General features: G+C 41.2%; 1 protein-coding gene and 1 long non-coding RNA gene across 3 annotated transcripts; one reads left to right on the plus strand and one right to left on the minus strand.

Moving 5' to 3' along the window:
- On the plus strand, nt 1-27,904 carry eif2ak3 (eukaryotic translation initiation factor 2-alpha kinase 3). Of its 2 annotated transcripts, none has more exons than XM_060872256.1 (17): nt 1-491; nt 10,909-11,038; nt 16,748-16,942; nt 17,592-17,722; nt 17,815-18,097; nt 18,576-18,744; nt 18,846-18,986; nt 19,078-19,200; nt 19,347-19,567; nt 20,732-20,841; nt 22,195-22,317; nt 22,421-22,570; nt 23,365-24,052; nt 24,192-24,368; nt 24,482-24,583; nt 24,690-24,752; nt 25,717-27,904. In XM_060872256.1, exons 1-17 carry the CDS (start codon nt 235-237, stop codon nt 25,894-25,896), a joined length of 3,243 nt encoding a protein of 1,080 aa, XP_060728239.1. In that variant the 5' UTR covers nt 1-234; the 3' UTR covers nt 25,897-27,904. The 2 variants fall into 2 exon arrangements, with proteins under 2 accessions (XP_060728239.1, XP_060728240.1); XM_060872257.1 differs by having other exon boundaries at nt 10,912-11,038.
- On the minus strand, nt 12,185-22,205 carry LOC132847195 (uncharacterized). The gene is made up of 4 exons (XR_009648606.1): nt 22,075-22,205; nt 21,894-21,967; nt 21,708-21,784; nt 12,185-13,408 (listed from the first exon to the last, which is right to left on the minus strand). It is a non-coding gene; the product is annotated as an uncharacterized LOC132847195 (long non-coding RNA).
- Nucleotides 27,905-27,974: the final 70 nt, after the last annotated feature.

A 27,974-nucleotide genomic window follows, 5' to 3' on the forward strand; every position in this document is an offset into this window, starting at 1 on the left:
TGGGATCCAGTGAAGGCGGGGCGTTACTAAGGCACCGCCGACTGCAGGTAAACGCCAATAACATGGTGCCTCGGCGACTAGTCTGTTTACGCCAAGAAACGGTAACGGGGAGTTGTTGAAAACGGTTAAATTTCTACTTTTGTTTTGTAAACCGACCAAATTTTATAGTTTTATTTTTTTTTATCGTATTTTCGGTTATGGGATTGCTTGAGTACTGATGTGTCACTTGTCCCAATGGAAAGGGGGCTTCGCTTTGGCAACGTGGGCAAATCCCTTGTGCTGCTGCTGTTGATGTTAAGAGCTGTGAGTGCGATCACCGTGCAGTTTAACTCTCTGTCCCGGACAGAGCTGGAGACAGCGGACACGGTGATGGAGCACGGGCTGGAGAGCAGCATCGGGGACGCCACGGTGGAGGACGACGAGAACAGCGCGGCTGGAGACAGTGAAGATCCGGCCGGAGACAACGACACAAACGTCAACCAACACACCAGGTAACAAACATCACCAACAAGCTCCTTCACCTTTTCTCACCCACATCCGATTGGTTTCTTCAACTCCAGCCAGCTTTAATCTTGTGTGCTAAACTAGTTGTCGAGTTGAAAACATCAACAACAGTGATCAACTTCCGGGAAGTTTGTTAGCGAGCGCGAGGAGCTGCAGAAGCTGAGGTAATATTAGCTCATGTTAGCTCAGTCTCTCCTCATGACCGTTACACACGTAGCCAGCTCACAGAGACTCAAACACTGTAAGAAGAAGAAAAGACTGTAACACCAAAATATTACAATTACAAGTTGAATTGGATTAGTTCAAGAGCTTGGCTTGTTTAATCTCTGTTTTTATTAGCAAAATCATCCTATTATGAGGTTTTAGTTCATAAACTCGTTCACCTCACTTTAACTAGTACTAAAATAAAAATGATAGTTAGCTACTTGCAGGAGACTGTAAACAGGTTCTGCTGGATTATTTCCTACAACCTGCGCACTTTACATGATCTGGATGTCCTGTTTACAGGCAGTTATGAAAATCTCAGTCAATCCGGATTACTTCAGATCGAGTAGAAAATTCACGTGAAAGTCAGTTTCGAATGAACGATTTGCGATGTTGGGGGTATTTAGCTTTACTAAAAAGTCTTATTTATTGGAAAGAACTGTTGCGTGTTGGATATAATCCTGATGTGTGTTTATGTTGTCGTGGGGAATCTGAAGGTCCTATGAAGAAGCTGTAGGACGGTGTGTTCATATCAGATGCTGTGTTCAGTACGATGGTATGAAATGGATGAATCAATGAACCATGACGTGAGATTGTACGAGACATGCCGGGAATCTCGAGGTGTTGTTGATTTGTTTGCGATTCATCACCTCGATTAAGTTTTCGACTTGCTGTAACTCGTGACAGAAGCGGAAGTTTGTTTGAGGCGGGTGTGGCGCATCCTAAATGCGCACCTATGCGTCCTGAAACGCAGCCCGTTTCCACCGGCACTAAAGCGGCTCTTTATTCGAGTTGAACCGAATCAGAATCATTGTGTTTGTGTTGGCACTGGGCTTGTGTAACTTTGGCACCTGCTCATTCTGCTGCTACACACATGTCAATCACAGTAAAAAGAACAGGGACATGTTGCTTCTCGCATCTCTCCTTATTTCTCCTTATCTCATTTACTTTATATCGTATGTGTTTCTGTGCACTTCTGGTTTGGGTCCTAGTTTGGTACGGTTACTGTCCACTGAAGCACACTGAGGGTGTGGTGTTAACTTCATCAGAATGCAGCAGGCACACCAGACAAAATTGAGGCCACACTTAGGGGTAATAAAGGATTAATAAATGGTTATAAATGGTAAGATATCTACAAATAGCATTTGTTTCTGCTAAAAATGTGCTTTCTTTCTTTCTTTCTTTCTTTCTTTCTTTCTTTTTTTTATGTCGAAAGGCCAAATAACAGTGTAACTGTACAATCGTGAGCAAAGTCTGTTTTAGAGGCATCTTTCCATTTTAAGAACTGTTTCTAGAAGCACGTTTCCAACACATCCATTTTTTGAACTTATACAGTCTGTAATCTGACCTCGGGGACTTGGGGAACAAGGCAGGGGACACCGTGGATGGGGTGCTAACCCATTGCAGGTCAAAAACAACACGCACAACAAATCACACACAACAGACAATTTAGAGATGTCTACCAGCATGTCTACAAAGCATGTCTTTGGACTGGGGAAGGAAGCTGGAGTACTTTGAGGAAACCCCCAGAGACAATGTGCAAACTCTGTGCACACAAGGCAGTGAGGGGAATGAACCCCAGAGATAGATAGATACTTTGGCAGAGTTTACAACAAAATGAAGTGACAGACCTTATGGTGCATAAAATGGTAAAAAAAAGAAAGAATAAACATAAATATAAAAGGATATAAACATTTACATAAGTGATCCTATAAAATGCTATTTAGTTGAGGTAGTAAACATCAGAGATATTGCACTTAACATTTTGCACATGTGAACAGTGTATTTTAAATGAACTACAACAGTACAACTTTATAGTATTGAGGTAGTGTACCTTTTTAATGTCTTCTGTACAAATTTTTGGTTGGGAATAAATATGAGGTAGGAGTCTGTGAAATGTGTAGACGTGAGCGTGTGTAGTGCAAATAGTTACGAACATTCAGTGATGGTGTGTTTAGGTGCGAGGTGAACATGCTAACCACTAATGCACCCGGACTTAAGATCATGTTATTTTTCTTGCAACTTTTTTTTTTTTTTTTTTTAAATATTTATTTTCTTTATCACGTCTGTGAGTCAGTATCACTTAATTGTGACCTTAGAGCTCACATCTGTGAGATATTTCAAAATTGTGGCTTTGTATCATGCATATAATTATTTCACATTGCACTCAATTATTTGTGACTTGGTGCTTATGTTTCCAGTAATCAAAACAAAAAAACAGCAATGTGTAAACAAGCAGTATAACTCACCTTAGGTATTCTTTTCAGTGAGAACTTGCCACTCTGTGTCTGGGCTGAACAGCCTAGCGTACCTGCGCTGTCGGCTAGAGTTGTGTATTAGTGGTGTGTATTAAACAGAAGAGATGCAAACCCAGGTCATTATTTGTTATAATTAAAAGTTTAAATTAAGAATGATCTATTAACTGACTGATATATTAGTTAAGATTGATTTTTCATCTATCAGTTACTTTAAATATGTCATTTTGTTCAGAAAGCACAAGTTTTAATACATCATCTAAATACAGCATGAGGTATGTGGTTAAGGTGTTGGACTATTGATCGGAAGGTCACAAGTTTGAATCCCAGGTCTGCCAACTGCTGGGCCCCTGAGCAAGGCCCTTAACCCTCTATTGCTCAGCGGTATCAATTGAAATAAAAAATATAAGTCACTCTGGATAAGGGTGTTGGCCAAATGCTATAAATGTAAATCATCTACAACTTCATTTCCTTACATTTTCAGTATGTCTTTTTATCCAGCACTGTTTGCACCAGGTTGCACAGATACACTTTATGTGGCTAAGACTTACTTACTAAGTCCTTATAGCGCTTTTATGTAGCACCCTGGTCCTGGGGAAACGTTGTCTCATTACACTGTGTACTGCAACAGCTATATATGGTTGAAATGACAATAAAAGTTTCTTGACTTGATGTCCTTAAATTATCTTAAGTTGATAAGTACTATTAGTTCTTATCTAATAGTTTAACTAATTTAAAGGTGATGTATAAAGTGTTAAATTGTTGAGTTTCTTACTGCTGATGTTTACAGGATCAGACTTCCCTCTCAGTAATACTTATTCGACAGCTCATAAAAAGTGCATGGAGGGGATCTGCGGGTGGGAGGGGCGGAGAGGGAGAACGGCTTGTTTTGAAGAGCGTGCTTGAGTTTGTATGGTCCTTCAAACAAGGCTCAAATGCAAAACAAAGAGATTGAGGTGCTTAACTGTTCTATTGATGGACACTGATGGTTAAAGTCAGTGAGCTTTTGATCAGAAGGTCATCAGTTGAACCCCTTGCACCATTAGGCTTTTGTTGCTCCGTCCCTGAGCAAGACTTTTAACTGAATAAACAACCAAGAGCCCACAGTAGGATTCGCAAAGAAAAGAGCTTCACTGAAACGAACCTGCACACGTGATCAGATCTGTCGTCTGTCGGTGTTCTGTTTAGTCGAGCAGACTGGCTCTCATAAATATCCTGACTTGTGTTACGAGACATTACCTTTTCATATCGGGCTGTTGATTGCGTTCTCGATTTGATTTGCTAATTCAGGTGGATGATGTCCACTTCTCTTATGCCACAATATTCCTTTCTGTGCATAAGGTCATATTTTTTTCCTAAATAATTGCAAACTGCCTAAAAGTATGACGTGATCCCAAAATGTTGTTATATTCTTTGTATATACACTATGTACTTGGCATCCATTGTGTACATTTTCTCCCAGTCTACACACACCTGATAATAAAATGGCTGGATTTTGTGATGCTGGAAAAAAAAAAACCAGGAGTAATTATATTAGAACATTTTCCCACTTTTAATATGAAAATGCAAAGTTGACAAATAAAGTGAGACATTTTTAGGGAACAAGTTGCTGCGTTGTAAGTCGCCCACATTTACACACATTCCTCCAGAGTTCACTGAAGCTGTGCCTTTATCCAGATGTACTGGTCTCCTACACAGCTGCAGCTCAGATTATCACACATTAAATATGACAAATTCACACCTCTGTGTGTATCCCACGTTTGCTCCTTTATTACAAGTTTCACTCCCTGTATTGTATCCCAATACAGCATAATATGATTAAACACAAGCCTGAATGCTTAGTTGTTTTTTTTTTTTTTTAAATTAGAGCTACATGTGTGTATTAATGTTAAACCGCCCCTGTTTTTAATGCTGTGTGTAAAGCCGGTAACACAGAAGGCAGCCTATTGTGCTCGGTTCCTAAGAATCAACACCCGCAGGCCTTTCCTAAGACATGGAACAGCTTAACTTGGGGGATGGTGTTCTCTTGGGAGTGTTTCAGCGATGCACAGCCTAGCTGACTGGCAAGCGGGAGTGTAACCCAGAAACCCTGGAGACTTGCACATACTACACTACAAAAGCAAATACAGTAGAGCTCCGCTTTGTGATGAACGTCTCAGAGACGCTCGTTGCCGCTTCGAGAGTGCAGCGGCACAAAGATCAGTAGTGGAAGAAAAGGAAAGGCCACTAATTTCCCTTGTGTGAACCTCAGCGAAGATGATCAACAACTCACTTGAGCAGTGTTTCACTATCAGGCAACACAAACGTAGCGCTTTAGATCACGTCTCGACTAGCTGTAGCTGTACGGATTATGGTCGTGTCACATCTCGTCGGGTCTCTAGAACAGAACATCGGGATCGTTCTCTCTAAAACAAACAGAGATGAATTAAGTTTAAATGTCAGGAGGCCAGTTAATATTCGCATCTCAATTAATCATTAAGTAACGTGATGGATCCAGATGTCTTTAGAGAAGGATTTTGTGCAGCCGCTGACCGCTCGTCCCGCTTCACTACACCTGATAGTGTGTAGGAGTCTAAGCACCTGAGCTTGGCTTTCACCTTGCTCCTGTTCTTTGTTCACTTGTGTGTGTGTGTGTGTGTGTGTGTGTGTGTGTGTGTGTGTGTGAGAGATAGATCATGCCAGATCAAACACAGGACATGTGTGTTTGTGTGAATAGCAGAAACGAAGCTGCTGTAATATCAAGATATTTTTTTCTTTTCAAGTCCTAGAAGAAACTGATAGCTAGATTTTTTTTTTTTTTTTAAATCTTATTTTATTATTATTTTCTTTTACATATTTTTCTTCATGAAGTATAAGATGATGTTGCTCAAGATGTATTTGTCTTAAGTTGCACTTGGTCATTGATTAAAACATAATTTCCATAATGACAAATTTGTAACTGTAAATCAGTTATCTTATTGACTTTTTGTTTACTTCTGTGTGTGTGTGTGTGTGTGCGTGCGCACATCCACCATGCTGATCCAAGTGTGTAGCTCAGCTTGACCTGATTGAGTGTATTTTTGGACTAGTGGCAATTCCTGGGAGACTTTTTGTAGAAGTAACACTTGAAGTGCCCTATCTGACACACACACAGGCGCATACACACACACACACACACACACACACACTCTTGCTGTTACAGCTCTCTTCTGCCTGCCTGGCACAAACCGTGGCAGACGTCTAGCTCCAGCTGCCTACTGCTTAGCAACAGCCAACCAGAAGCCTCAAGCCCGGAAACTTGTTAGCCAATTAGAAGAAAGGAAGGAGAAAGTGCTCAGAATTTGAGTTGAAAGAGAGAGAGGAGCAGGAAAGGAGAGCGCTGTGTCCATGTGCATGTTTTAGAGTTTTCCAGGTCTGTTGCGCAAAGAAAATAATTGTGAAGCTGAAGGAAATGATCTCGCTCTGCAATTTTAGCAGGTGCAGCAATAACTTTGCTCACATCACTGCTTGAAAGTATTTTTCTCCAAAATCTGTGCAGCATAAACTTTATTTGTGATGAAATCATAAAAACTCAGAAACCTTTCAATATTGTCAGCTTTAATTAAAGGGCAACACCAGCGCCATGGCTCTCAGTGTTGTTGTACACAATTAAAGAATCAGCTTCATATTGGTTTTAAACATAAACTAAATCTTTGCTGAGGGAATCTGCATAATTGTTTTTTACAATGAAAGTGAAAGGAGTCCCTGGCTGAGTGTTGGAGACCCCCGAGTTAGGTTATGAATGAGCACCGTAGGACTTCTCTCAGCTTTAACAGCCAGTTGTTTAGAGGCCAGTGGATTTGTTTTTGTTAACACCGACTAGGGCAGCATTTCTAACCTGCTTAAGACATCCACACAAGTATTATTCTTACCATTTTATAATCACTGCAATGAAAAATTAAAGATTTAATAACACTGACGAGCGCTTCAGCTGCAATAAAGCTGTTAATCTGAGCCTAGCCTGCTCCCGTGTTCCAGAAAAGTTATGACGCCACTTTAAAACCCTGTTAATTCGGTTGAGCTTTTGATTAGATATTTTCCCATCATGTCAGCTTGCACTACATGAAGAGGATGTTTTAATTGTTAGGAGTCATCACTGATGAGAGAGAGAGAGAGAGAGAGAGAGAGAGAAAGAGAGAGATCATCAGTATGAATTTATTACTTGTTTCAAAGTTCCCTTATTTGTTTATCGATCGTTTCAGAGTGACTGCTTGAGACTTTGCTGAGGACGCGCCCTGCTGCAGTGCTGCAGTGGGTGGAGAGCACAAGAAAGGTGGGGAGAAGGGGATGAAAAATGGGGAGACACTGTCAGGCAGATCTTTTAAACTAGCGAAAAACACACTGTGATGGAAAGCTGCGAGCACTAGGACCCAGCGCACTCTTCTACGTTTTGGTTTCTTACTGCTTAGCAACAACAAATCAGCTGCCCAGATCAAGGCCAGCACTTGACCAATAAGAGAAGCAGAGCGGCATGCCATGGAGTTTTGATTTCAGCGCCTGTGAGTTCTGAGAGCGAGAGAGAGAAGGAGAGAGAGAGAGAGAATACAGGAGAGAAGGAGCAGGGATGAGTGAAATGACACACTGTTGATGATCAGGGTTAGATAGATGATGGTATTGCTTGGCCTCAAAAGTTTTTTTTTTTTTTTTATTGTTGTGTGACTCATTGTTGTACGACACAAATAAATGTCTGTATTACTGTGTTGATCATGTAGAAGACTACAGAGGAAGACTAAAGTATGTGTAAAGAAGACATGTAAAGGCTACTGGAATATTTCAGTGTGCTGACTACCACATGGTCTCGTGTGTGTGTGTGTGAGAGAGAGAGAGCGCGCTGCAGATGGCAGTTTGGGTGTGGTTGTACGTGACATGAACTTTAATGAGAGAATCCATGTTTGGACACTTGTTTGGACTTCACGTCCTAATCAATACGTGCAGTAAAAGCTGATGATCACAGAACCTTGTTTCATCACAAAATCAAGTTTGACAGCCAATTACTTAATGTAATCTGACTACTCCAGCAGCAGCACTGAATGCTGTTTGGCTTTTTGTTGTGTCTACATAAACTGCTGTGTGTATGTGTGTTTCTGTCTTGGTTTGTGTCTGTATCTTGGTTGGGGGGTGTGTGTGTGTCTGTCTTGGTTGGGGGGTGTGTGTGTCTCTGTCTTGGTTGGGGGGTGTGTGTGTCTCTGTCTTGGTTGGGGGGTGTGTGTGTGTCTGTCTTGGTTGGGGGGTGTGTGTGTCTCTGTCTTGGTTGGGGGGTGTGTGTGTCTCTGTCTTGGTTGGGGGGTGTGTGTGTCTCTGTCTTGGTTGGGGGGTGTGTGTGTCTCTGTCTTGGTTGGGGGGTGTGTGTGTCTCTGTCTTGGTTGGGGGGTGTGTGTGTCTGTCTTGGTTGGGGGGTGTGTGTGTCTGTCTTGGTTTGGGGGGTTCTGTGTGCCTTGGTTGTGGGGTGTGTGTCGGTGTTTGTGCATGCGACTTGCTGTTTGAATGTGTGACAGCTTATGTCTCTGTGTGTGTGCGTCTCTGTGCGTGTCTGTCTCGGTGTCTGCGTGCGCGTGTCTCTGTCTCGTGTAGTAATGTGTAGTAATGTGTGTGTGTGTGTAATATATATATATATATATATATATATATATATATATATATATATATATATATATATATATATATATATATATATACACAACATCCTGACTAAAGCTCAGCTTGTACATGTGATGTAGCAAAGACACCCTGGTACCTTTGGGTGTGATCATATATTTATCTTCAAACATATCCTCCCCACATCCTCTGTATAGTAGAGGTATGGTACAGTTTTGTATCTGCCTGTTGTCCATACAGCAAAACTGCTGAAGATGCAGAAATGGGTTTTGTAAATGTACATAAATACAGCTGACTGTGTCTTTATACTGTTGGAGTGTATAGTGTATAGACACAAAGGACCTGCTGCACTAGTTAAAGAGAACACAACACACACAGTTTTTCTTGTGCTGCTTTGCATTGTGTCTAATCTAGTTGTGTGTGCTTTGTACTTTGTGTTTTCTGTGTCCTGTAAATCTGAGAGACCTTACAGTTTCGTGCCCCAAATATCTTGTGCCCACTTCTGCTCTCTGTAGTGTTTTGAACTGTGCTGCTTCTCCGCAGGGGTGTGGCTTTACATCCACAACTTTCCCATGTGCTCACACTGCCACTGGAGGGTGTGTGTGTGTGTGTGTGTGTGTGTGTGTGTGTGTGTGTGTGTGTGTGTGTGTGTGTGTGTGTGTGTGTGTGTGTGTTACTTTTTAGAGCTCATAGTGGGATGGTGGTTGCTGCTTGCCGTTGCATGGTTACAGTGAGTCCTATCTGCTCACTGGCTTATCTTTTTCATGACACTGCATTCTGATTGGACGCCCTGTTACACAGCAGAGTTGTGATTGGGTGTTGGGTTAGAGAGCTGGTCTGTGATTGGTCTAAATACCTCAGATACTGTGTGAATTTGGGTATCTGTGTTTTTGCTTTGGTAAGGTCTCTTTTTGTCAGGGGTGTGTGTGTGTGTGTCTGTGTGGGGGGTAGATGCTCCTCACATGCATGTTTGGGTTTGAGAAAAGCTGTGGCTATTAGGACATGTACTTTAGAACATGGACTGCTGAGTATTTCACCATGACTTCTTACTGCTTATAAACTTCTCAACATGTTGGATTAAGATTTATCTGGATTGCAGCAAAAAAAATCTGTTTGGGTTAAACGGTTAAAAGTTAAGCACTGGCTCTAAAACATCCAATTCTTTCTCTCTTTTCTTTCCCTCTTTCCAGTCTACTATTACAGCTTAATGAACACAATGTTAGGATGTTGTAAATAATTTTGTGAGAAAATTCAATCTCTCTCTCTCTGTCTGTCTCCCTCTCCTCTCCTCTCCTCTCCTCTCCCTCTCTCTCTCTCCCTCGCACTCTCTCTCACGCTCTCGCTCTCTCTCTCACGCTCTCTCTCTCTCTCTCTCTCTCTCTCTCTCTCTCTCTCTCTCTCTCTCTCTCTCTCTCTCTCTCTCTCCCCCTGAGAAACTCTGCCATACTCAGTCACAGAGGGGTGTAGCCGGCGCAGTGTCTTCATTCATCCTACCAACACCCACTGCTTAGCAACAACCAATCAGTCCAAATATTTTTGGAGGGCACTAGCAGCCAATCAGGAGTGATGAGCTAAACTGTTTTACACTCTTGAATCCTATTGGTTGAGGAAAAACAAACAGTCTTAGCCTGCAGTGATGAAGAGAATTCACGGGTATTGATGTGCCCTTACTATCGGACTCCATCAGCGCTGATGTGCAGCGAGAAGTGTAACTCTGCCCGAGAGGACTCCAAAAGCCCTGTTCCCTCCTCCATCCTCACTCAGACCCTCCCTGCCTCCTAACATTTTAGCATAGCTCATTTTTAACAAAATCCATTCAGGCTGATGTTATCAGGGTGAATGAAATATTTTGATCGAACCTGGACAAATCATTTTTTTTCTCCCTCTCAGTAGTTTGACAAAAATGGTCATTTTAATGTTATTAAAGATTAATTAACATAAGATTAATATAATAATAACAACAAGAAAAAAGTCAGTTTTTTTTTTTCTGTTTTGCTGAATCATAATTAACATCATTAGAGTATTCGATTAAAACGGTTCATTAAAATGTATGAACATCCAAAAAGTTTCAGGAAAGGAAACCTCTTGTGTCAAAGTGAAATGAATGAGATGGATTTGCTTTTAGATACAATGCAGCACAAGAGACATTGTTTTAAAGTGTCTGTTTTAAGAGTTGTTAAATCTCATTATGATGCTATGTTGGAACAAATCTCTATTTTTATTTATTATTAAATAAGTTTTTTAGTTATTTATTGAATTGAATTTAATTTAAAAAAAATTACATTTGTATTAATTAATTAATTTAATTAATTTCTTTTTAAATCTTTGACAGAAGCTTGGTGATCATTAGCACTCTGGATGGGCAGATTGCGGCTCTGGATCCTCTGAATCACGGGCGCAAACAGTGGGAATTGGACGTGGGCTCTGGCTGCCTGCTGTCATCCAGCTTCAGTAAACCAGAGGTACAAACAAACAACTATACATAATGTGTGAACAATACTCGCATGCCATTACTTGAGTTACATACACAAATATGTGACTGTGACAAAAGTATCCTATCACAATACATGATATGCCCCATTTGGTTTGTTCTAAGTTATTAAACTGTAGTTTTGCATAAAACAGCAACGTGTTTGTGTGTTTAACAAAAAAAGCCTTTTAATAAAGCTCTCAGTACAAAAGGCTAAGGCATTGTTAACTATTTCTCTGCATGTGTTTGTGTGGGGGAGGTTTGTAACCCAACAGAAACATGACTGGTACAGCATTTGTGTCTGAAACTGATATATACACATGCAGAACAGTATTCACTAGAGACTGAAATTTTTGCCAGATTTACACTATGATGGATATCTGTATGCACACACACACACACATGCTTCAACACAGGCCAGGCAAGCTGTGTGACCTAACAGTTTGTTCTACTGGGAGTGCTTTGTTTGTGCCTGCACACTTGGTGTTCATAAAAATGTGTTTACACAGCTGTTCATACGTGTTGTTTGTGTGTGAGAGAGAGAAATATAAACTCCTAGGAGATGCACACAAATACACCAACCTTGCAAAAAATATTTCCAAATGCGCGCGCTCACACACACACACACACACACACACACACACAAACACACTGCCTGCTTTGGCGGTAACCTCAAATGCCTGGCTGCCTTGGAAAGAGTCCTACCATTGGCTCTTAGCTTCTTCCCCCCACCTCTTTTCCCCAGGGTATCACACATGCAGCCATTCTGATTGGCCGAGGCAGTCTGCTCAGTGATTAGAGCGGCCTGTACCCATCTGATTGGCCCTCTCCATGCTGCACGCACAGAGCACTCACCTATAGCATGCCGTGGCACCAGGAGAGACGAGCAGTAAACAGAGCTGTCTGCACAATCATGCTGTCACAACAAGAGAGAGCAGGAGAAGTGATGGAGCAGAGAGAGAGAGAGAGAGAGAGAGCAGAGTGAAAGGGTGGGGGTGGTGTTTGGGGGGGAGATGGAGGAATGCCACTGCGTTGTGGTGTGAGTCATGCTGAGAGGATTTTAGGATGAGATAATGCCTTATGTGTGGAATGATGTCATCCACCCTGCATGCGCATGCACACCCACCTTAACGTGAACACATTCTAGCCTTTTTAATTTGTTTTTTATTTATTTATATAGAAATTAAACGCATTGCTTAATTGTAACATCTCCATCATTATGATGAATATTGCATATTATTAGTAATTTCTGGTAGTTGGTCTAAAATAATTGATTCAATGGGAATACATTTCTGAATACATTTTACTTAATTAACATTTATTATTCTAATTTGTTACTATAAATGTTTGCAAGCACCTGACAATCACGGCCGAATGTGGTTCTTCCCTGAACTGTTAGCACAATGTCGGCCACACGCAGTTGTATAGGATGTCTCAGTATGCTGTAGCGTTACTGTTACTCCTCACCAGCACTAAGGGGCTTTTAAAGCATGACATTGCTCCGGTAAGCAAAATGAGTTCCATGGAGAAATGATTTGCCAAGGTTATAGTGCAAGAACTCCAGTGTCCTGCACTGACCCCAAGCCCACTGAACACATTTGGGATGAACAGGAACACTGACTGAACCCCAGACTTCATTTACATTTACGGCATTTAGCAGACACCCTTATCCAGAGTGACTTACAACTGAGCAGTTGAAGGTTAAAGGCCTTGCTCAGGGGCCCAGCAGTGCAGCTTGGTTCTGGGGTACGAACCCATGACCTTCCGATCAGTAGTCCAGCACCTTAACCACTGAGCTACCACATCCTTACTTCCTCACTTGACATCAGTGCCTGAGCTCACTAATGCTCTTGTGGCTGAATGAGCACAAATCCCCACAGCCACACTTCAGCATCTAGTGGAAGGTTTTCCCTGAAGATTGGAGGTTATTAACAGCAAAGGGTCTAGGGACTGAATCTGGAATGGGCTGTTCAATGAGCACATGAGTGTGATGGTCAGAGTTTACAGAACTTCTATATTAAGTGACAATGCAACAATACATTAAGTAGGTTATTCTAATAATATAATACTGTTTAGATTATATAAGGTTTAATAAAGCCCACATCCAATCCATACAGGGACTTAAAAAAAAAAAACATGTTCACAAGTTATGACTTTAGCACACTCTTGGACAGTTTAAATTAAGAATGCTTTAATGCTTTAAGTTAACCAGCAAGCAGGAACTGGACGATTCCCCCAAACCTTTAAGACTGGTTCGAGCACATTGACATGTTGGTAACTTGTGATGTTTCAGGCCACTTGTTGGTTGATGGCATAATGTCCGCTGCATTCAGGTAGCTTTTCGTTGTTGATGTAATCAGGGCTGAAAAAAAAAAAAAAATTAATCTCTGCAGTCGCAAACGTCGTAGCTGCATATGCGAAACAACACCTTTATGGCTACAGAGAGCAACATCTCAAATAGTGCGACTGATGATGTGAGATAAACGACCCTGTACTGCAGACACATTGGAGCTCTTAAGTCATACCAATGAAAGCTTGGCCAGAGAGCTAATGTTGGCAGATCACAGCTGATTTTTGTTTGTCAGTGTTATTATTAAGTTTCACTTATTTACTTTTATAATGCTGATTATTTCAGGGAATTGGAAATGGGAAACTTAAGGCATATCTATAGTCAGTGCTCATATTTGCTATATTGAACATTTGTATCAACACCACCATGTTATACAGAATGTGGTATTTAACACATCCATATCATTACACCCAGGGTTATACTCTGGTTTAAAGTTGAACTCCGGTAGTGCGGCTCTAAAAAGGATGTGGAGATTCACCTGCATGTAAAAGCCTGAGCATAGTGTTTAACCTGATGTTGAAAAAATATACAGTATTACACATTTTTCTGTAAATTCAAGGACAATCACAGTCAGGTAAAACATCAATAAACATCACAGTCAGGTTCTGAAGGTAGAAGGTCAGACAAAATTGTCCTCAAATCTGACTTGGCAAGGTTCGTCGATACTGAAGTGCTTTATTTGCGCTGGAATTGATGTTGTGATGAATTGTGTTGTACAGAACAGAAGTTATTTAGTGTTGCTGAAATACACTGTGTTTATACTTTAATGACAACAGAGCAACTTTATTGTTAGTGTTATTTACAGGGCGAGGTCTTTAGTCCGTCTACCAGAACACCCAGAAGATTCGGCATAGAATAAAAGTTTACATTTAATGGTTCACTCGAAACCTTTCCGATACTAACACGGCATATTTAAATAGACCAGTACTAATCTGATGATGTATTTAGCTCATAGTAAGAGACACACAGCAGGCTCGAGCCGCAGGCGTACAGCTAAAAGAAATAATTGAGCATTTAGTTCAGCTATATGATGAACTACTTTTCCTGTGTGGTGTCTCCTGTAGCTCGTGACACCTAATTCACTCATTCGTGATCCAAATGAATTGTCTGCTGTAATATTTATTTATTTATCTATTTATTTATTTATTTATTTATTTATTTATTTATTTATTGGTAGACTTATTTTGACAATGTGAATTCTCATATGACTTAATGAGAATTAAGTCCTAACTCTAACCAGTCTCTCCTCAAACCTACATGTTTTTATGGGGAATCTAGGAGTTTAATTCTCAGACACAGGCAGCTTGCAGGCAAGGGTCCTGATTCAGTCAGTGTTTTGTGGGTCAAACAGTTTTTATTATTCTTAATTTTTATATATTTTTATTATATATTTCTTTTATTTTTAATAACACAGCCCCAGTACCAAAATCACATGGCACATAGAAATTCAGTAGGTTACACTCTCTAAACGCAATCCAGATAAGAAAATCAGTCTACGTCAGAAATAAATACATACATACATGCAAATAAAAATATATAGAGAGAAATATATAAATAAAAGTACAATAGAGTATAGAACATTTTGAATTTTTATGTACTTTGTTTTCTTCCGTTTATGAAGATTTTTGTACTTTATACAAAGGAGGAAACTGTAGCAGTATGTGGTGATTTTATTATTAGTTGTTTCTTTATTGTTTTTAAAGAAATTTGATCTTTTATAAGTTGTTAAATTATTTGGGAAAGCAGCTATTTGTGGAATTCTTTAGATGAATCTTTTTGTGTGTCGGTGTAAAGCACCAATACACAACAAACATAGCTTTTGGGGAGTTAGATACCTGAAACCTCTTTGCTAGAAATCTATTATTCTAAATACTTATAGTTATAATAAACCTTTTGTGGTGGGTGTTACACCATGTACACTCTGCTCTGCATGAAGACGAATTTGCTAGTTAAACTTAAGAAAAATCATTCAAGGAGCATTTCATTCTGAGGATGGAATTATTTCCCACCTTAAATTTAGTCGCCTCGTTATAACCGACTTGTCGGAAACCAACTTTCTCCTTTTGAACATTAGTGTGATCTGTCACACTGAAGCAAATGTAGATGGAAGATTTGGATTTAGGTGGGTCAGGGAGGCTCTGGTAGAACAATGTGCTTGGCACGTAGTCTTTATCGTAGAGTTTAGCAGAAAACACGAAGCCGAAGAACAACGCACACGTTAAAGCAATTCTGCATTCGATATTTCTAGCTAAAAATTTGTGTACATTTTAGATGTACAGGTGGGAAAATCTTTCACTTGGCAGCTTTGTCTTTGAGGTGTAAGCAATCTGTGATAAATTATTTAAGGACAACTCAGCAGCAGCAAAAGCAGCATATAAAGTATTTTTATTTCGCTAATTACTAAATAGTGCAACTCCATTTCCTTTAACTAAAAAAGTTGCATACTGCAGCTTTAAGCTGTGGCTGTGTGGGTAATGATTGGAGCAGGCGATCATACACCTGGATCACATGCTGGAGTATAACAGTGCTGCAAATGAATGAGTCATCAATTCTGTACACACACACACACACACACACACTCTGTTTAAACTTCCTATTCATTCTATCGTGATATGACGTCTGTAGTCATTCGTCCCTCGTTGTTCCTGCTATTGGTTGGGGTAAGGGACGATGAGATCATCTGTCAGTCACTACAAGCTGCTTTCTCTCTTGCAGCTGAGGGTTTCATGCGTACTTCAAGGTCAAATTAAGCAAAAGAAGCTTATGAGCACATTATGTGGCTGTGTGTATGTATGCATGTGTTATTGTGTGTTTAATATCAAGGTTTGTGAGCTTAGATTTAGTATTGTAAACTATATATATATATTTCATGTCATCTAGGTAAAAACCAATAAAGCCCATTTATTTTTAGCACCCAGTGGTCCAGGTCAGTGTGTACTAAGGCCTGATTTTATCTATCAGTGTTATTTTGGCAAGCAGCGCCATATCATATCTTAAACAGTGTCAGGAACACAGGGAGAACATTCCATTGAATTTCTCCAGCTTTCATTTTACACCATGCTTTCTGGAGCGGTCACTCATTTATAAGGGTAATTATTCTTAAATCTTTCTAAAAGACTGTGCTATTTCAGCAGTCCACACAGTCTTCAGCTGGAACGTAGTGTAAAGTCACTGACCGCACAAGACTGGTCTAAATCCTTTAGGCCCAGTGCTGGGCTTTATAAAGCCAAGGTTGAATTTTGGATGCTGATTTTTTTTTCTTGTTTAGTCTGAAGCTATGGTTAAAAGCTGTGCAGAATGTGATGTGTATAACATGACATGTCGGCTGACTCCATGCTTGTTCTTCTTCAGGTGTCTGGGAATAAGATGTTCATCCCGTCTCTGGACGGAGCTTTGTTTCAGTGGAACAGGGACAGGGAACGCATGGAGGCTGTTCCTTTTAGTGTGGAGTCCCTGCTCGAGTCTTCTTACCGTGTTGGCGAGGACACTGTGCTGGTTGGAGGAAAATCGCTCACTACATATGGTCTGGGAATCTACAGTGGCAAGGTACACTGGCACCCTTGGCATGATTCCATTCTTTCTGACAAAATGATGTTGCATGTTTATATAAACGTATGCAAAAATATTTCATGTAGAAAAGTAAACTAGTCAGCATTATCCAACATGCCTTTTTTAAATAATTACTAATTAGATCTGAAACCATTTTGCCATTGAGACTAACTGGATCTCCCCATCCAAAGCCAGCTGCCAACCAGGAAGGGTGAAAGATCATAATTCCTCTAATATTTATCTGAAGCAAGTCCCCCCCCCACCCCCCCAATCTGTGGCTCAAGCTACATCACAGTGCAGCTGAAGACCCTTAGAGGAAGGGTCTGTTTTTTAATCTGTCCTCTACCACATACATGGACTCACAGAAGTCACTATTTAGCTACTATCACACTGATTGACAGGGGACAGTAATGCCACGTCTCCCATCCACATAGCATGGACAATTTTTGCGCTGTTTGAAAATCTTCTGGACAATATTACAATTGTACTGTGGCAGCTTGAATTAAACTCAAGTCAAAATGAGCTCCCTAAAAACAACAGTGTCAAGCATTCATACAGGTTGGTTTAGCAATTCTGTTTCATTCCCTCTTTTATTATTTTCTCTCTCTCTCTCTCTCTCTCTCTCTCTCTCTATCTCTCTCTATAGCTGAAGTATATCTGTTCAGCTGTGGGCTGCAGTCATTGGGGAGAGGAGGACACCGAGCCAGAGGACATGCTGTTACTGCAGAGAACACAGAAAACCGTCCGAGCTGTGACCCCCCGCAGCGGCTTTGAGAAGTAGGTCATATCCCTGTCCATTCACCTCGAGACACACTGAAGCTCGTCTAGTTAACGTTTGACTCTATTGACCCTTTGTCTCTTTCTGTCAGGTGGAACTTCAGCGTGGGAAACTTTCAGCTAAAGTTTGTTCCAGAGACTGAGACACAGCTCAGCTCCTTGGAAGGGGAAACTGGCAACAAGGAGGCATGGCATGAACTGCCACATGACTGGCAGCGTGTGATCCTGGAGGACGCAGAAGCACGCAGTCAAAACCATGCTAACGCACACGTACGGGCAGAAGGGATGGACCTGGTGATCAAAGTTTCTATTCCAGATTTGAAGGTCATGGCATTTAGCAGTGGACCTGGAGGACAGCTCATCTGGGAGCATAAGGTGAGCGCTTGAATTTTTGGTCCTCCCTGTGATATGGTCAAGCCCCAAGATCAAACTTGGACATGTGTAAAGATGAACTGAGCAAATAAGGAGAGAATTTTATATTTAACAGTGAATTGACTGCAAAGAATTGAATGAAAGGAAAGTGGCTGTTGTGTGTTGTGGGCGCAGCATCAATTCTAGTTCAAAATGTGCTTAATCTGCAAAAGTGAGGTACCCGATCTTTGTTCATAGTAGTCTTTTAATAGAACCTGCCCACACACATAAGACATTTTATTCTCAGTGTACAGCACAAGAATGATTTTGGAGCACATATCTGCTAACAGGTGAATAGCACAAGCAGCGGACTGTGTATACACATGTAACACAATTACCTAACTGTTTCCTAAAATGAGTTTATCTTCGATCAGATGCTTAATAAAGTAAAGAAAAATGATTATTGACATTAAATGATAAAATGAGATTCATTTCTCTGTAGTTCTGCACACCCATTGCCTCAGCCTGGTTGGTCAAAGGAGGAATGGTGACCCCTATCAGTCTGTTTGATGACACCTCTTACACCGTCCAGCCAGAGAGAGAGATTCACGAGGAGGACGATGACCTCATGGAGGAGGCGCGTGGAGCCATGGAGTCGAGTATTTACCTAGGTATTGTGTACATGAAGTGTGTGTGTGTGTGTGTGTGTGTGTGTCCAGGAAAAATATAGAAAGGTTTATTTAACTTTTGTTCTGTGTGATTCTGCTCCCAGGGATGTTTCAAGGTCAGTTGTATTTACAGTCTTCAGTTCGAATGACTGAGAAGTTTCCTTCTAAACCCAAAGCCCTGGATAGCGACCATTCCAGAAGAGACATCATTCCTCCACCCACTGTCAAATGGAAGCCTCTCGTCCGTACGTTTGCACAATTTAACACAGACGTATGGTTTGCGCTGTGGTAAATGGCTACGTTGAAGTAATTCTATTCAATGTCGTTCTATCACAGACTCTCCTTCACGCACTCCGGCGCTCGTGGGGACAAAAGAGTTCGACAAGTGTTTGAACAACGACAAACATTCTTATGAGGAGTACAGCAATGGTGCTCTGTCTATACTGCAGTATCCTCACGGTTAGAGCGGCTTTCTGTTCTTACTAACATCCCAAACTATCCTCTTGGTTGAAAGTTGTTTGTTTGTTTGTTTATTTTTTTCTTCAGAGAATTAAAATACTGATGTTTTGTACAATTCCCACTTACCCCTCTCTTCCTCCATGCAGATAATGGGTACTACTTCCCATACAGTTCACGGTACCGTGGTCGGCGTGAGGTAACTGCAGTGAGCGTACTACATACCACCGAGACTGGAGGGATGAGGAGGAAAGACCCAGTGCTACTTCTGCCATGGTGGAAAGAGATGTTGGGCACCATCATCTTTTGTATTGCCGCTACCACTTACATCGTTCGCAAGTTCTTCCACCCACACACAACGTACATTCGGGTAAGGCAGGAACGATTCAGGGCATACTTGCTCACATGAACAATGACATTAGATGCCCCTTTTCCACCGAGGCAGTTTGAGTGCTGGTTCGGAGCCAGAGCCTAATTTAGAACCAGTTCTTTCTTTTTCGACACCCAAAGCACCGGGTCTGAACCAGGAAAAGTGGTTCTTAGGTAGCACCAAAACGTTGCTGGTCTAGACTTAAGAACCGCTTGCTTCAGGTTCTGTGGGCGGGGCTACTGTTAGCGCATTTGATAATGAACCTTAAGTATACTAATGTTTAATACACTTTTACTCTACCTCAATATGATCAGCACACATGATAGTAGGTAGCTACATGCTAAGGCTCCCTTTTTTCTGTGTTAATGATAAAATAATGTTATGTACTTTCTCGATTACAACCTCCGTTTATACAAATTACATGGAGCTGCACGTACACATTGGATTCGCCGCGTTTGGGTGCCAATGTAGGTTCGCAAAGCCATGAGCATTAACAGTAAAGCAACATCCGCCATTGTTGATGTTGTGTTTGTGTTTTCTGCTGCTGCGCTAACGTTGCTGGGAAACGTGACACGTATACAGTGACGTAACACTCGGTTCTGTGATGGCTCTCTAGCCCATGGAAAGGCAAACCGGTTCTTAGAAGGTTCGCCAGTGGAACCAACTCTGAACCAGCACCCGGTTCTTTTTGGTGGAAAATGGGCATTAGAGCTGCTTTAGTTTTTCAGTTACTTATTGTAATGAATACTAACATGACCTATGACTTATGACCATGACTAATTCGACAGCAATCAGGGATGTCTGAAAAAGCAGTCGTACACAAGTAAATATCTTCCGTACTTCACTAGATACAGAGCTTTCAGTAGTAGTTTGAATTGATCTCACAGTAATGTAATTACTAAACCGGCTAATAGACAAAGGCATGTACCATGTTATTGTTATTGCATCTTACATCTGTCGTGTAAAGCTAACCTGCCCGTCCGGGCTGTTTTCTAGCAATTTGAGCAAATTACTCAGACACTTTATACCATTCAAATCAGCCAGTCGCATCCCTTACAAAATTACATTACTGCAACCCCTCTGGTAAACACTTTATCCTGATTAAAAGTGGTTAAGATTGTTTGGATGCGTTTCACACTTTGTTTCTCTCGGTTTTAATTGCAGCAGCGGAAGGAGTCTGAGACACAGTGTCAGACAGACAACAAGTATGAGCCGGACACCAGCGAACCCAGGGAGGCAGTCACAGATGCACGGCCCAGTGAATACGTGTCTAGGTAAAAGCTGTTCTCCATTACATTTACACCATTTGGCAGAACCACTTATTCAGAGTGAAGTATAAAAGTGCTTAGCTATGCTATTAAAGTAATTGTCTAGCAAAGTTTTGACACATTCGGGACAACAAGCACAACCCAGACGTGAACCTCGAAGTGGAGGTTTGCTATGAAAGCTTGATGAAAATGCTGCTCTCGTTACAACGGGGCAGTGGCACAGCTGCAACATCCACACGAAGCAGAACACACTTAGCCACACATACATGCCACAGAATGCAACAACACGCCCTTGCACGATTTGGGAGTGCGCTTTTCAGATTCGGGTGGCAACCATATGGTTTTCGAGAAGTCATGGCAGGAATGGCAGTTTATGAACAGCTGGTCTTACTATTTAGAGAAATTGTACACCCTGCTGCTTATTTACTGTTCATCACACCATGGCTGCTGTCACCATAGGCAGAAAAAGTGCTGGCCTAAACGCCTTCTGGGCTGAGGTATGAATAAAGTGGCTCATGCTAAACTGTAACCAAAACCACTACCACCAAATCCTAGCAGGAACAGGTTCATTAGCCTTTTATATTTATTATTATTATTAATTATACTACTTTTTTTTTTTACATGCATCGTAGGCTGATTGCCATCTCTAAATTGTGTGTGTGTGTGTGTGTGTGTGTGTGTGTGTGTGTGTGTGTGTGTATGAGATTATGCCCTACAATAAACTTGCATCCTGTCCAGGCTGTACTTTTTCTTGTGCCCTGAGTCCCCTGGGACAGGCTCCATGTTCTCAGCAACCCAGTAGGGTAAATGTAGAAAATGGATGGCTACACAGACATTTAACATTTAGTCTAAACATGACCAGGACAGCTTACCTGGAGCACTTTTGCCACCAGACCCCATTGCAAACAGCCAGTTGCTGGGATTGATCCGCGATATCAGACTCCAGTGACTGTGCCAAAACCAACAGATTTATTATATCTAGTTACATTGTGCCATTCAAATATTCACCTTCAAAAATGTGTCCAAACGAACAGTCGACGCCAAACGTTTACATTTACCCAAGTAATCATACATGTCCTCTGTTCAGTCAGTCAAGGTTCTTTATTTTGAGGTCTGTAGGATGCAGCGTTGGCTAAGGAAAGGAAAGGAAGGTTAAGTGTTTACAACAAGCGTAAAAGCCACCTAATACTGTCTATAAATACCGTTTTCACAGCCACCTAATACTGTCTATATAAATACCGTTTCCACATAAAGCAGACAAGCAATATCCATGTTTCTTCCCCCGTCTGTCAGTGATGGAATGAGGAGACTTTGTATTTCTTTTTTTCATTCAGATGACGCTGTGCCTCTGTGTTGCAGGTACCTGACAGACTTTGAACCAGTGCAGTGTTTAGGTAGAGGCGGCTTCGGAGTTGTTTTTGAGGCACGGAACAAAGTCGACGATTGCAATTACGCCATCAAGAGGATCCGGTTACCCAACAGGTAACCACTGACATGTACAGTATATGTATAGTACAGTGTTCATCTAACACAGTATGCGTATGGTGTATATATTTAAACATTTTGTTTGTGTGTGTGTGTGTAGGGAAGTGGCCCGTGAAAAAGTGATGCGGGAGGTGAAGGCCTTAGCGAAACTGGAGCATCCAGGTATCATCCGTTACTTCAATGCTTGGCAGGAGAGCCCACCTCAAGGCTGGCAGGAGGAAATGGATCGACGCTGGCTTAAAGATGCCAGGTACAATTAACAGAAATATAACATGACACGTAATATATAGAGCAAGCTTGTCAAAGAGTTTAGTTATACATTAGTAAATGAGCTCTAACACTGAAGGACATTAACAAGAGTTGCATATTCATTTTCACTTCTGTAGAGATGTCAGGAACACACACACACACACACACACACACACACACACGTTTTCTGTAAATATGAAGACATCACCCAGTGTGTGTGTCCACTAGGGGGTGGTGTCATACAAACCAAACCAGATCATCCACAAAGGAGGGTTCTGTGTTTTATTGTGGAAACCATAAACAGAAAGAGAAACGATGTACAATCATTTACAAACCAAGTCAGTGCTCTCTGTAAACATTTCTGAAGTGTTTTGCTCCTCTGTACCTATGTGCTGTCAGGCCCTTTAGTTTAATCAGTCTTCATATCCTCACTTCTGTCAATCCCAGAATAACTAATGCTTTAGATTGAAATTATATTTAGTTCATCACTTTAGAAGGAAAAGAAGGTCAACTGTATGATCCAACAAGATTCATCTACAGCCAGTATAAAGCTTTAACCCTTTATGTTCATATTACCACCATAACATGATTGATGTTTTCTGTATATACATCATAAATCCATTATATTCTGATGTGAGATCACTGTGTGGGAAGAAATTATAAAACGTCTTTTGATTTGTCACGTTTTTGCATGCCACGTTTTACCCATAATCCCCTTCCCTGCATCTCAGGGAACGTTATATTCTGGGATACCTGAGAAAACGTTCCATGACCGTACTCTTGTTTGTATTGCAGTGCTACTGATTGGCTGCTCAGCTCTCCGGACCACATGGAGGCTTTTTCTGTGAAGGTGCCTGTCCCTACTCCATCTCCTCTGGAGTTGCAGTGCGAGTGTGTGGCTGGTTGCAACGTTGGTGTACTTGCTGAGGATCACGTGTGCGTGGACGGTTTGGGGCTGGACAGCATGATGTCGGATCAGGACAGTCATGCCGACATTGACCACAACACGGAACTATCGGGATCTCCGCATTCGTTTGAGCTCTGTCCTCCCCGCACGGTGGCCCATAACGACTGCACTTCTTCTTCATTTGACATCATTTTTGAAGACTCTGGATGCGACCAGCACGACAACGACACAGAGCTCAGCCGCTCCACACCCAATCAGATGCAGTGTCCCTCTCGGTCCAGTTCCAGATCTCACCACACCGCTTCCTCAGACCCATCCTCTTTCACTCCTCCTCGGCCAACATCTCTAAAGCTGCCACCTCAAGCTCCCATTCCTGCTCCACGGCTGGCCCTGACTCCAAAAGTCTACCTGTACATCCAGATGCAGCTGTGCAGGAAGGAGAACCTGAAGGACTGGATGGCACAGCGCTCTCAGCCTGAGCTCAGAGAGCACTCGCAGTGTCTCGGCATCTTTTTGCAGATCGCAGAAGCTGTCGACTTCATCCACAGCAAGGGGCTTATGCATCGAGATCTGAAGGTAGGACTTGCTCATTGTGCTTGTGTTGTATTAAATAATGTCTTCTAAATCCATAGATCTGAGGAATAACATGATTTCTTTCTCTATTTCTATCTCTCTCTCTCTCTTGCACATTCTCTCCTTTCTTGCTGTCCATCAGCCCTCTAATATCTTCTTCACGCTGGATGACGTAGTCAAAGTGGGGGACTTTGGGCTGGTGACTGCTATGGATCAGGAGGAAGATGAAGATGAGGAAATAAACACACTCACCCCTATGCCAGCTTACGCTCGCCACACTGGACAAGTGGGTACTAAACTCTACATGAGCCCAGAACAGGTAAGTGTGTGTGTGTTTAGATTTGCCCAAATAAGCATAGACATATCTGTATGCTAAACTGCATGTTGCTGTATGCTAATGATATTTATTTATTTATTTATTTATTTTTGCAGTTGTCAGGTAACTCTTACTCTCATAAAGTGGACATTTACTCTCTGGGGTTGATCCTGTTTGAGCTTCTCTGCCCGTTCCGCACACAGATGGAGAGAGTCCGAGTAAGAACAATCATGCTTTCATTCTGTATCATACGTAACTTAATATGAGCCGCTGCTTCATTTCCAGTTCTTTCATAAAATGTAACACGTTCTTTGGTTTCTCTAGACTCTCACCGAGGTCCGGGAGCTACAGTTTCCTATGGCTTTCATTAAGAAAAATCTTCAGGAGGTTAGTGTTTTAAATAAAAGGGAAAGAATTGGGGAGGGATAAAAGAAGACTTGAATAATAGAACTGTTCTTAACGAAACCTCCCATCGAAATGTTTTCATCTTAATATAATTAAAGCATCATTTGTTTAAAGCAATTGCTAATTTAGGGTTTGAAATATAATTTGAACAGCGCCCTCTGCTGGCTTGTTTAATTTCACAACGTTAAAAAATCTGAATCTGTATAAACCTGATACAGCTTCAATATGACTTGAAAGACATTGTGTAGTTCTGTAACCTTTTAATAACCACGGTGACTTCTTTAAGATGGGAATTTTCTCTTAGAAAACCATGTGCTATAAGACTATAGCACATGGGTTAAAAGGATTGTTATTACATTTACAGCATATCCAGAGTGACTTGTATTTATTTGTTATACAATCGATAGGTTAAGGGTTAAGGGCTTTGCTCAAGGGCCCATCAGTTGGCAGTGTTGGGATCTGAACGCCACAAACAACCTTCTATCTATTCCGCGGTCCAACAACGTAACCACTGAGCGACTACTGCTCATATTTTATAGCCAAATAACTTCTGGGATAAAAATGACAGTTGTCAGTAATACTGACTGATAAGACTGTTAAATACTAGCTGATGGAATGACAGGAGGATATTACGAGCCTGATTTAAGGAACGCTTGGTGCTTCATTCAGAAGGATCACAGAGAATGGAAGGATCTTGTTATCCCAGCCTCCTCTGTTTAACTCAACCCTTTATTATCACCACTTCATCATCTGCACCCAGGGTTAAAACCTAACCCTTTTTTTTAATCATCACTTACCCTAATTACCCTGTACTTACCCTTGTGCATAGTTTGCACAAAACAATTATTTTCCCTAAAAAGGTTGCTGGCAGTTGGCCTAATGATTTCAGCTGTGTACGCAGTACTGAGTGCTCTTTTCCTGATGACTTGATCCCTGTGTGTTTCAGGCTCAGATGGTGCGCGCCATGCTCTCTCCCGTTCCTGCCGAACGACCCGAAGCATCCGAGATCACAGAGATGCCACTGTTTCAAGAGCTGGAGGTGCCATGCAGAATCAGACAGCGCTCACGAACGTACAGCGCCTCATCCACGGGCCGACCATCACGACAGCTTTCCAGCTCCAGTTAAAAACCCAGATGTGCCCACCGAGCTCTCGCCACCTTCTCAGCACCTCAACTGGAAATGAAGCACTATTTTTTGAGTCCTCACAATCGAAGCACATGCTATAATCTCAATCTTTATCTCTAGAAAACAGGGGGAATTTTATTCATTCTATCTCGAGCACAAACCCACACACAGAAGCCTGCCTGCAATGCCTCTGCCTCTCACCTGCCTCACTGCATTGACTTTTTCTCACTATCCGGGTCAGCCTCATGGCCTTCTTCCATCCTTTACACACTGAAGACTTTCACTCAGGAGAGAAGATGCTAACCAAACTGCTCGTCACGGATCAAGCTCAGATTCTGAAGCTCAATGATGGACGCATCATCATCTTTACCTCAGTTGCTCGTCCACACCGTGTACACACATTCATGGATTTGTCATTGTGGAAATGAAACATATTACATTGCTGAATGAAGGAAAGCTGATTAATGAGCTGCTTTGGAACGCTGGTCGCTCACCTTTTTTTTTATTTTTTTTTATAGGAAGTAGCACAGGACTGGCTTCCTACAAACTAAAGCTACATTATTTCTAAGATTCTGTCAGTTTTCTCATTTCTATTGTAAATAGTCCTAAACTCCAAAAGAGCGTCAGAAACTTGTTAATGGTGCATGATGGAAACTGAAGACATTTGTTGAAGGTTTTTTTTGGGCACAGTAGCCTTCTGGCACATGGGGACGGTGTATCTGCCTTAGTAACAGAGTAGTAGACAATTCTGCCAACTTCCTAATTGTGCTGATGGAATATATGAATATTGTGTGATTGATTGCTTTCTAACAGAATGATTGGAATCAACAAATTTTTTTTTTTTTTGGAAACTATACATGTAAAGATGATGGTGTAGAATACTTTTTATTAATACCAAAACGGGTTGTGTACTCGCTCGAAACGAATTTCATTCTGACTTCCAGCTGACAGGAAACTTGCTCACTGCTTATAGATTTATTTCCATAAAGGGTATTTGATTGGTGGGAATAATAATATTTTTGGCACTTGGTGCAGTTTTCCTCTGATAGTGTGTCTATTCATTGTCCCTTAACCTTTAATTTAATTGTGCTAAAATCGCAAGATGCAACTTTAGACTTTTAGAGGATGGAGGTAGAATCACTCTTGATCACGTTAGTAGTCTTGTTTTGTTTTTTTGGGGTTTTTTTTTGCTGTCTGTAGAAGGTGTGTGTGAGTGAGTGAGTGAGTGAGTGAGTGAGTGAGTGAGTGAGTGAGTGAGTGAGTGAGTGAGTGAGTGAGTGAGTGTGTGTGAGTGAGTGAGTGTGTGTGAGTGTGTGTGAGTGTGTGAGTGTGTGTGAGTGTGTGAACAGCTCTCTACATGACTAGACTAGTGCAAAAAAGGACATTTATTGTTAATCACACATACAGACCTTATCAAGACCTTCAGGACATGTCTCACCTTTCTCCTGTTTTCGAGTTTCCTTTAAAGCTTTATCTCTGCTACCATGTTTATTTTATTTATTTACTTTTTCCCCCCATCAGCATGCCATTGGAATACAATGAAACCTTTTACTTTTCACTATCAGTATGTGGCCATAGAACAAGTTTTTAGAACAACTTTTATATCGATTATTCTGTTCCTCAGTTCACAACTGTGACTAGTTCATGCTAATAATAGCATTGAGCAGGTACAGACTTGAATTTTTCCTTAATGTGTCACTGTAATTCGATTATTTCAGTATACATCCGTCCAGTTTACGTTCTGACGGTTTTCCCTGTAACACTTCGATGCCCTGTCAGTTTTCCTGACTGTCCGTTGTAAACCTGTAATCTTTGGGCACAATCTTTTTTCTCCTTTTGTCCTTTGTAAATATGTTCTTGTTTTTATTTATGTTCTTTGCAGAATCAATCCTTTTGGGTTGGTGATGATGTATAAATGCACTTCATGACGTGGAGTGTGTTGAAATATTGTGACTTCTTACAAGTCAAAACTGAATAAATATTCTATGAACTTTGGTAAAAAAAAAAAGTGGTTGTTTTTAAAGCATACCATTTTAAACTTTTATTTTTTAATGCTGTCCTTCTAGAAACAATAATAT

Source organism: Tachysurus vachellii, chromosome 6, assembly GCF_030014155.1.
Source record: "Tachysurus vachellii isolate PV-2020 chromosome 6, HZAU_Pvac_v1, whole genome shotgun sequence".
Taxonomy (NCBI): domain Eukaryota; kingdom Metazoa; phylum Chordata; class Actinopteri; order Siluriformes; family Bagridae; genus Tachysurus; species Tachysurus vachellii.

What these genes read in the sequence shown, in the direction of transcription:
- eif2ak3 (XM_060872256.1), top strand. Translation starts at nt 235, where the DNA reads ATGGAAAGGGGGCTTCGCTTTGGCAACGTGGGCAAATCCCTTGTGCTG. An exon ending in GGAGTCGAGTATTTACCTAG is followed by an intron (nt 18,745 to 18,845) that starts GTATTGTGTACA and finishes TTCTGCTCCCAG; the next exon opens with GGATGTTTCAAGGTCAGTTG. An exon ending in TTAAGAAAAATCTTCAGGAG is followed by an intron (nt 24,753 to 25,716) that starts GTTAGTGTTTTA and finishes TGTGTGTTTCAG; the next exon opens with GCTCAGATGGTGCGCGCCAT.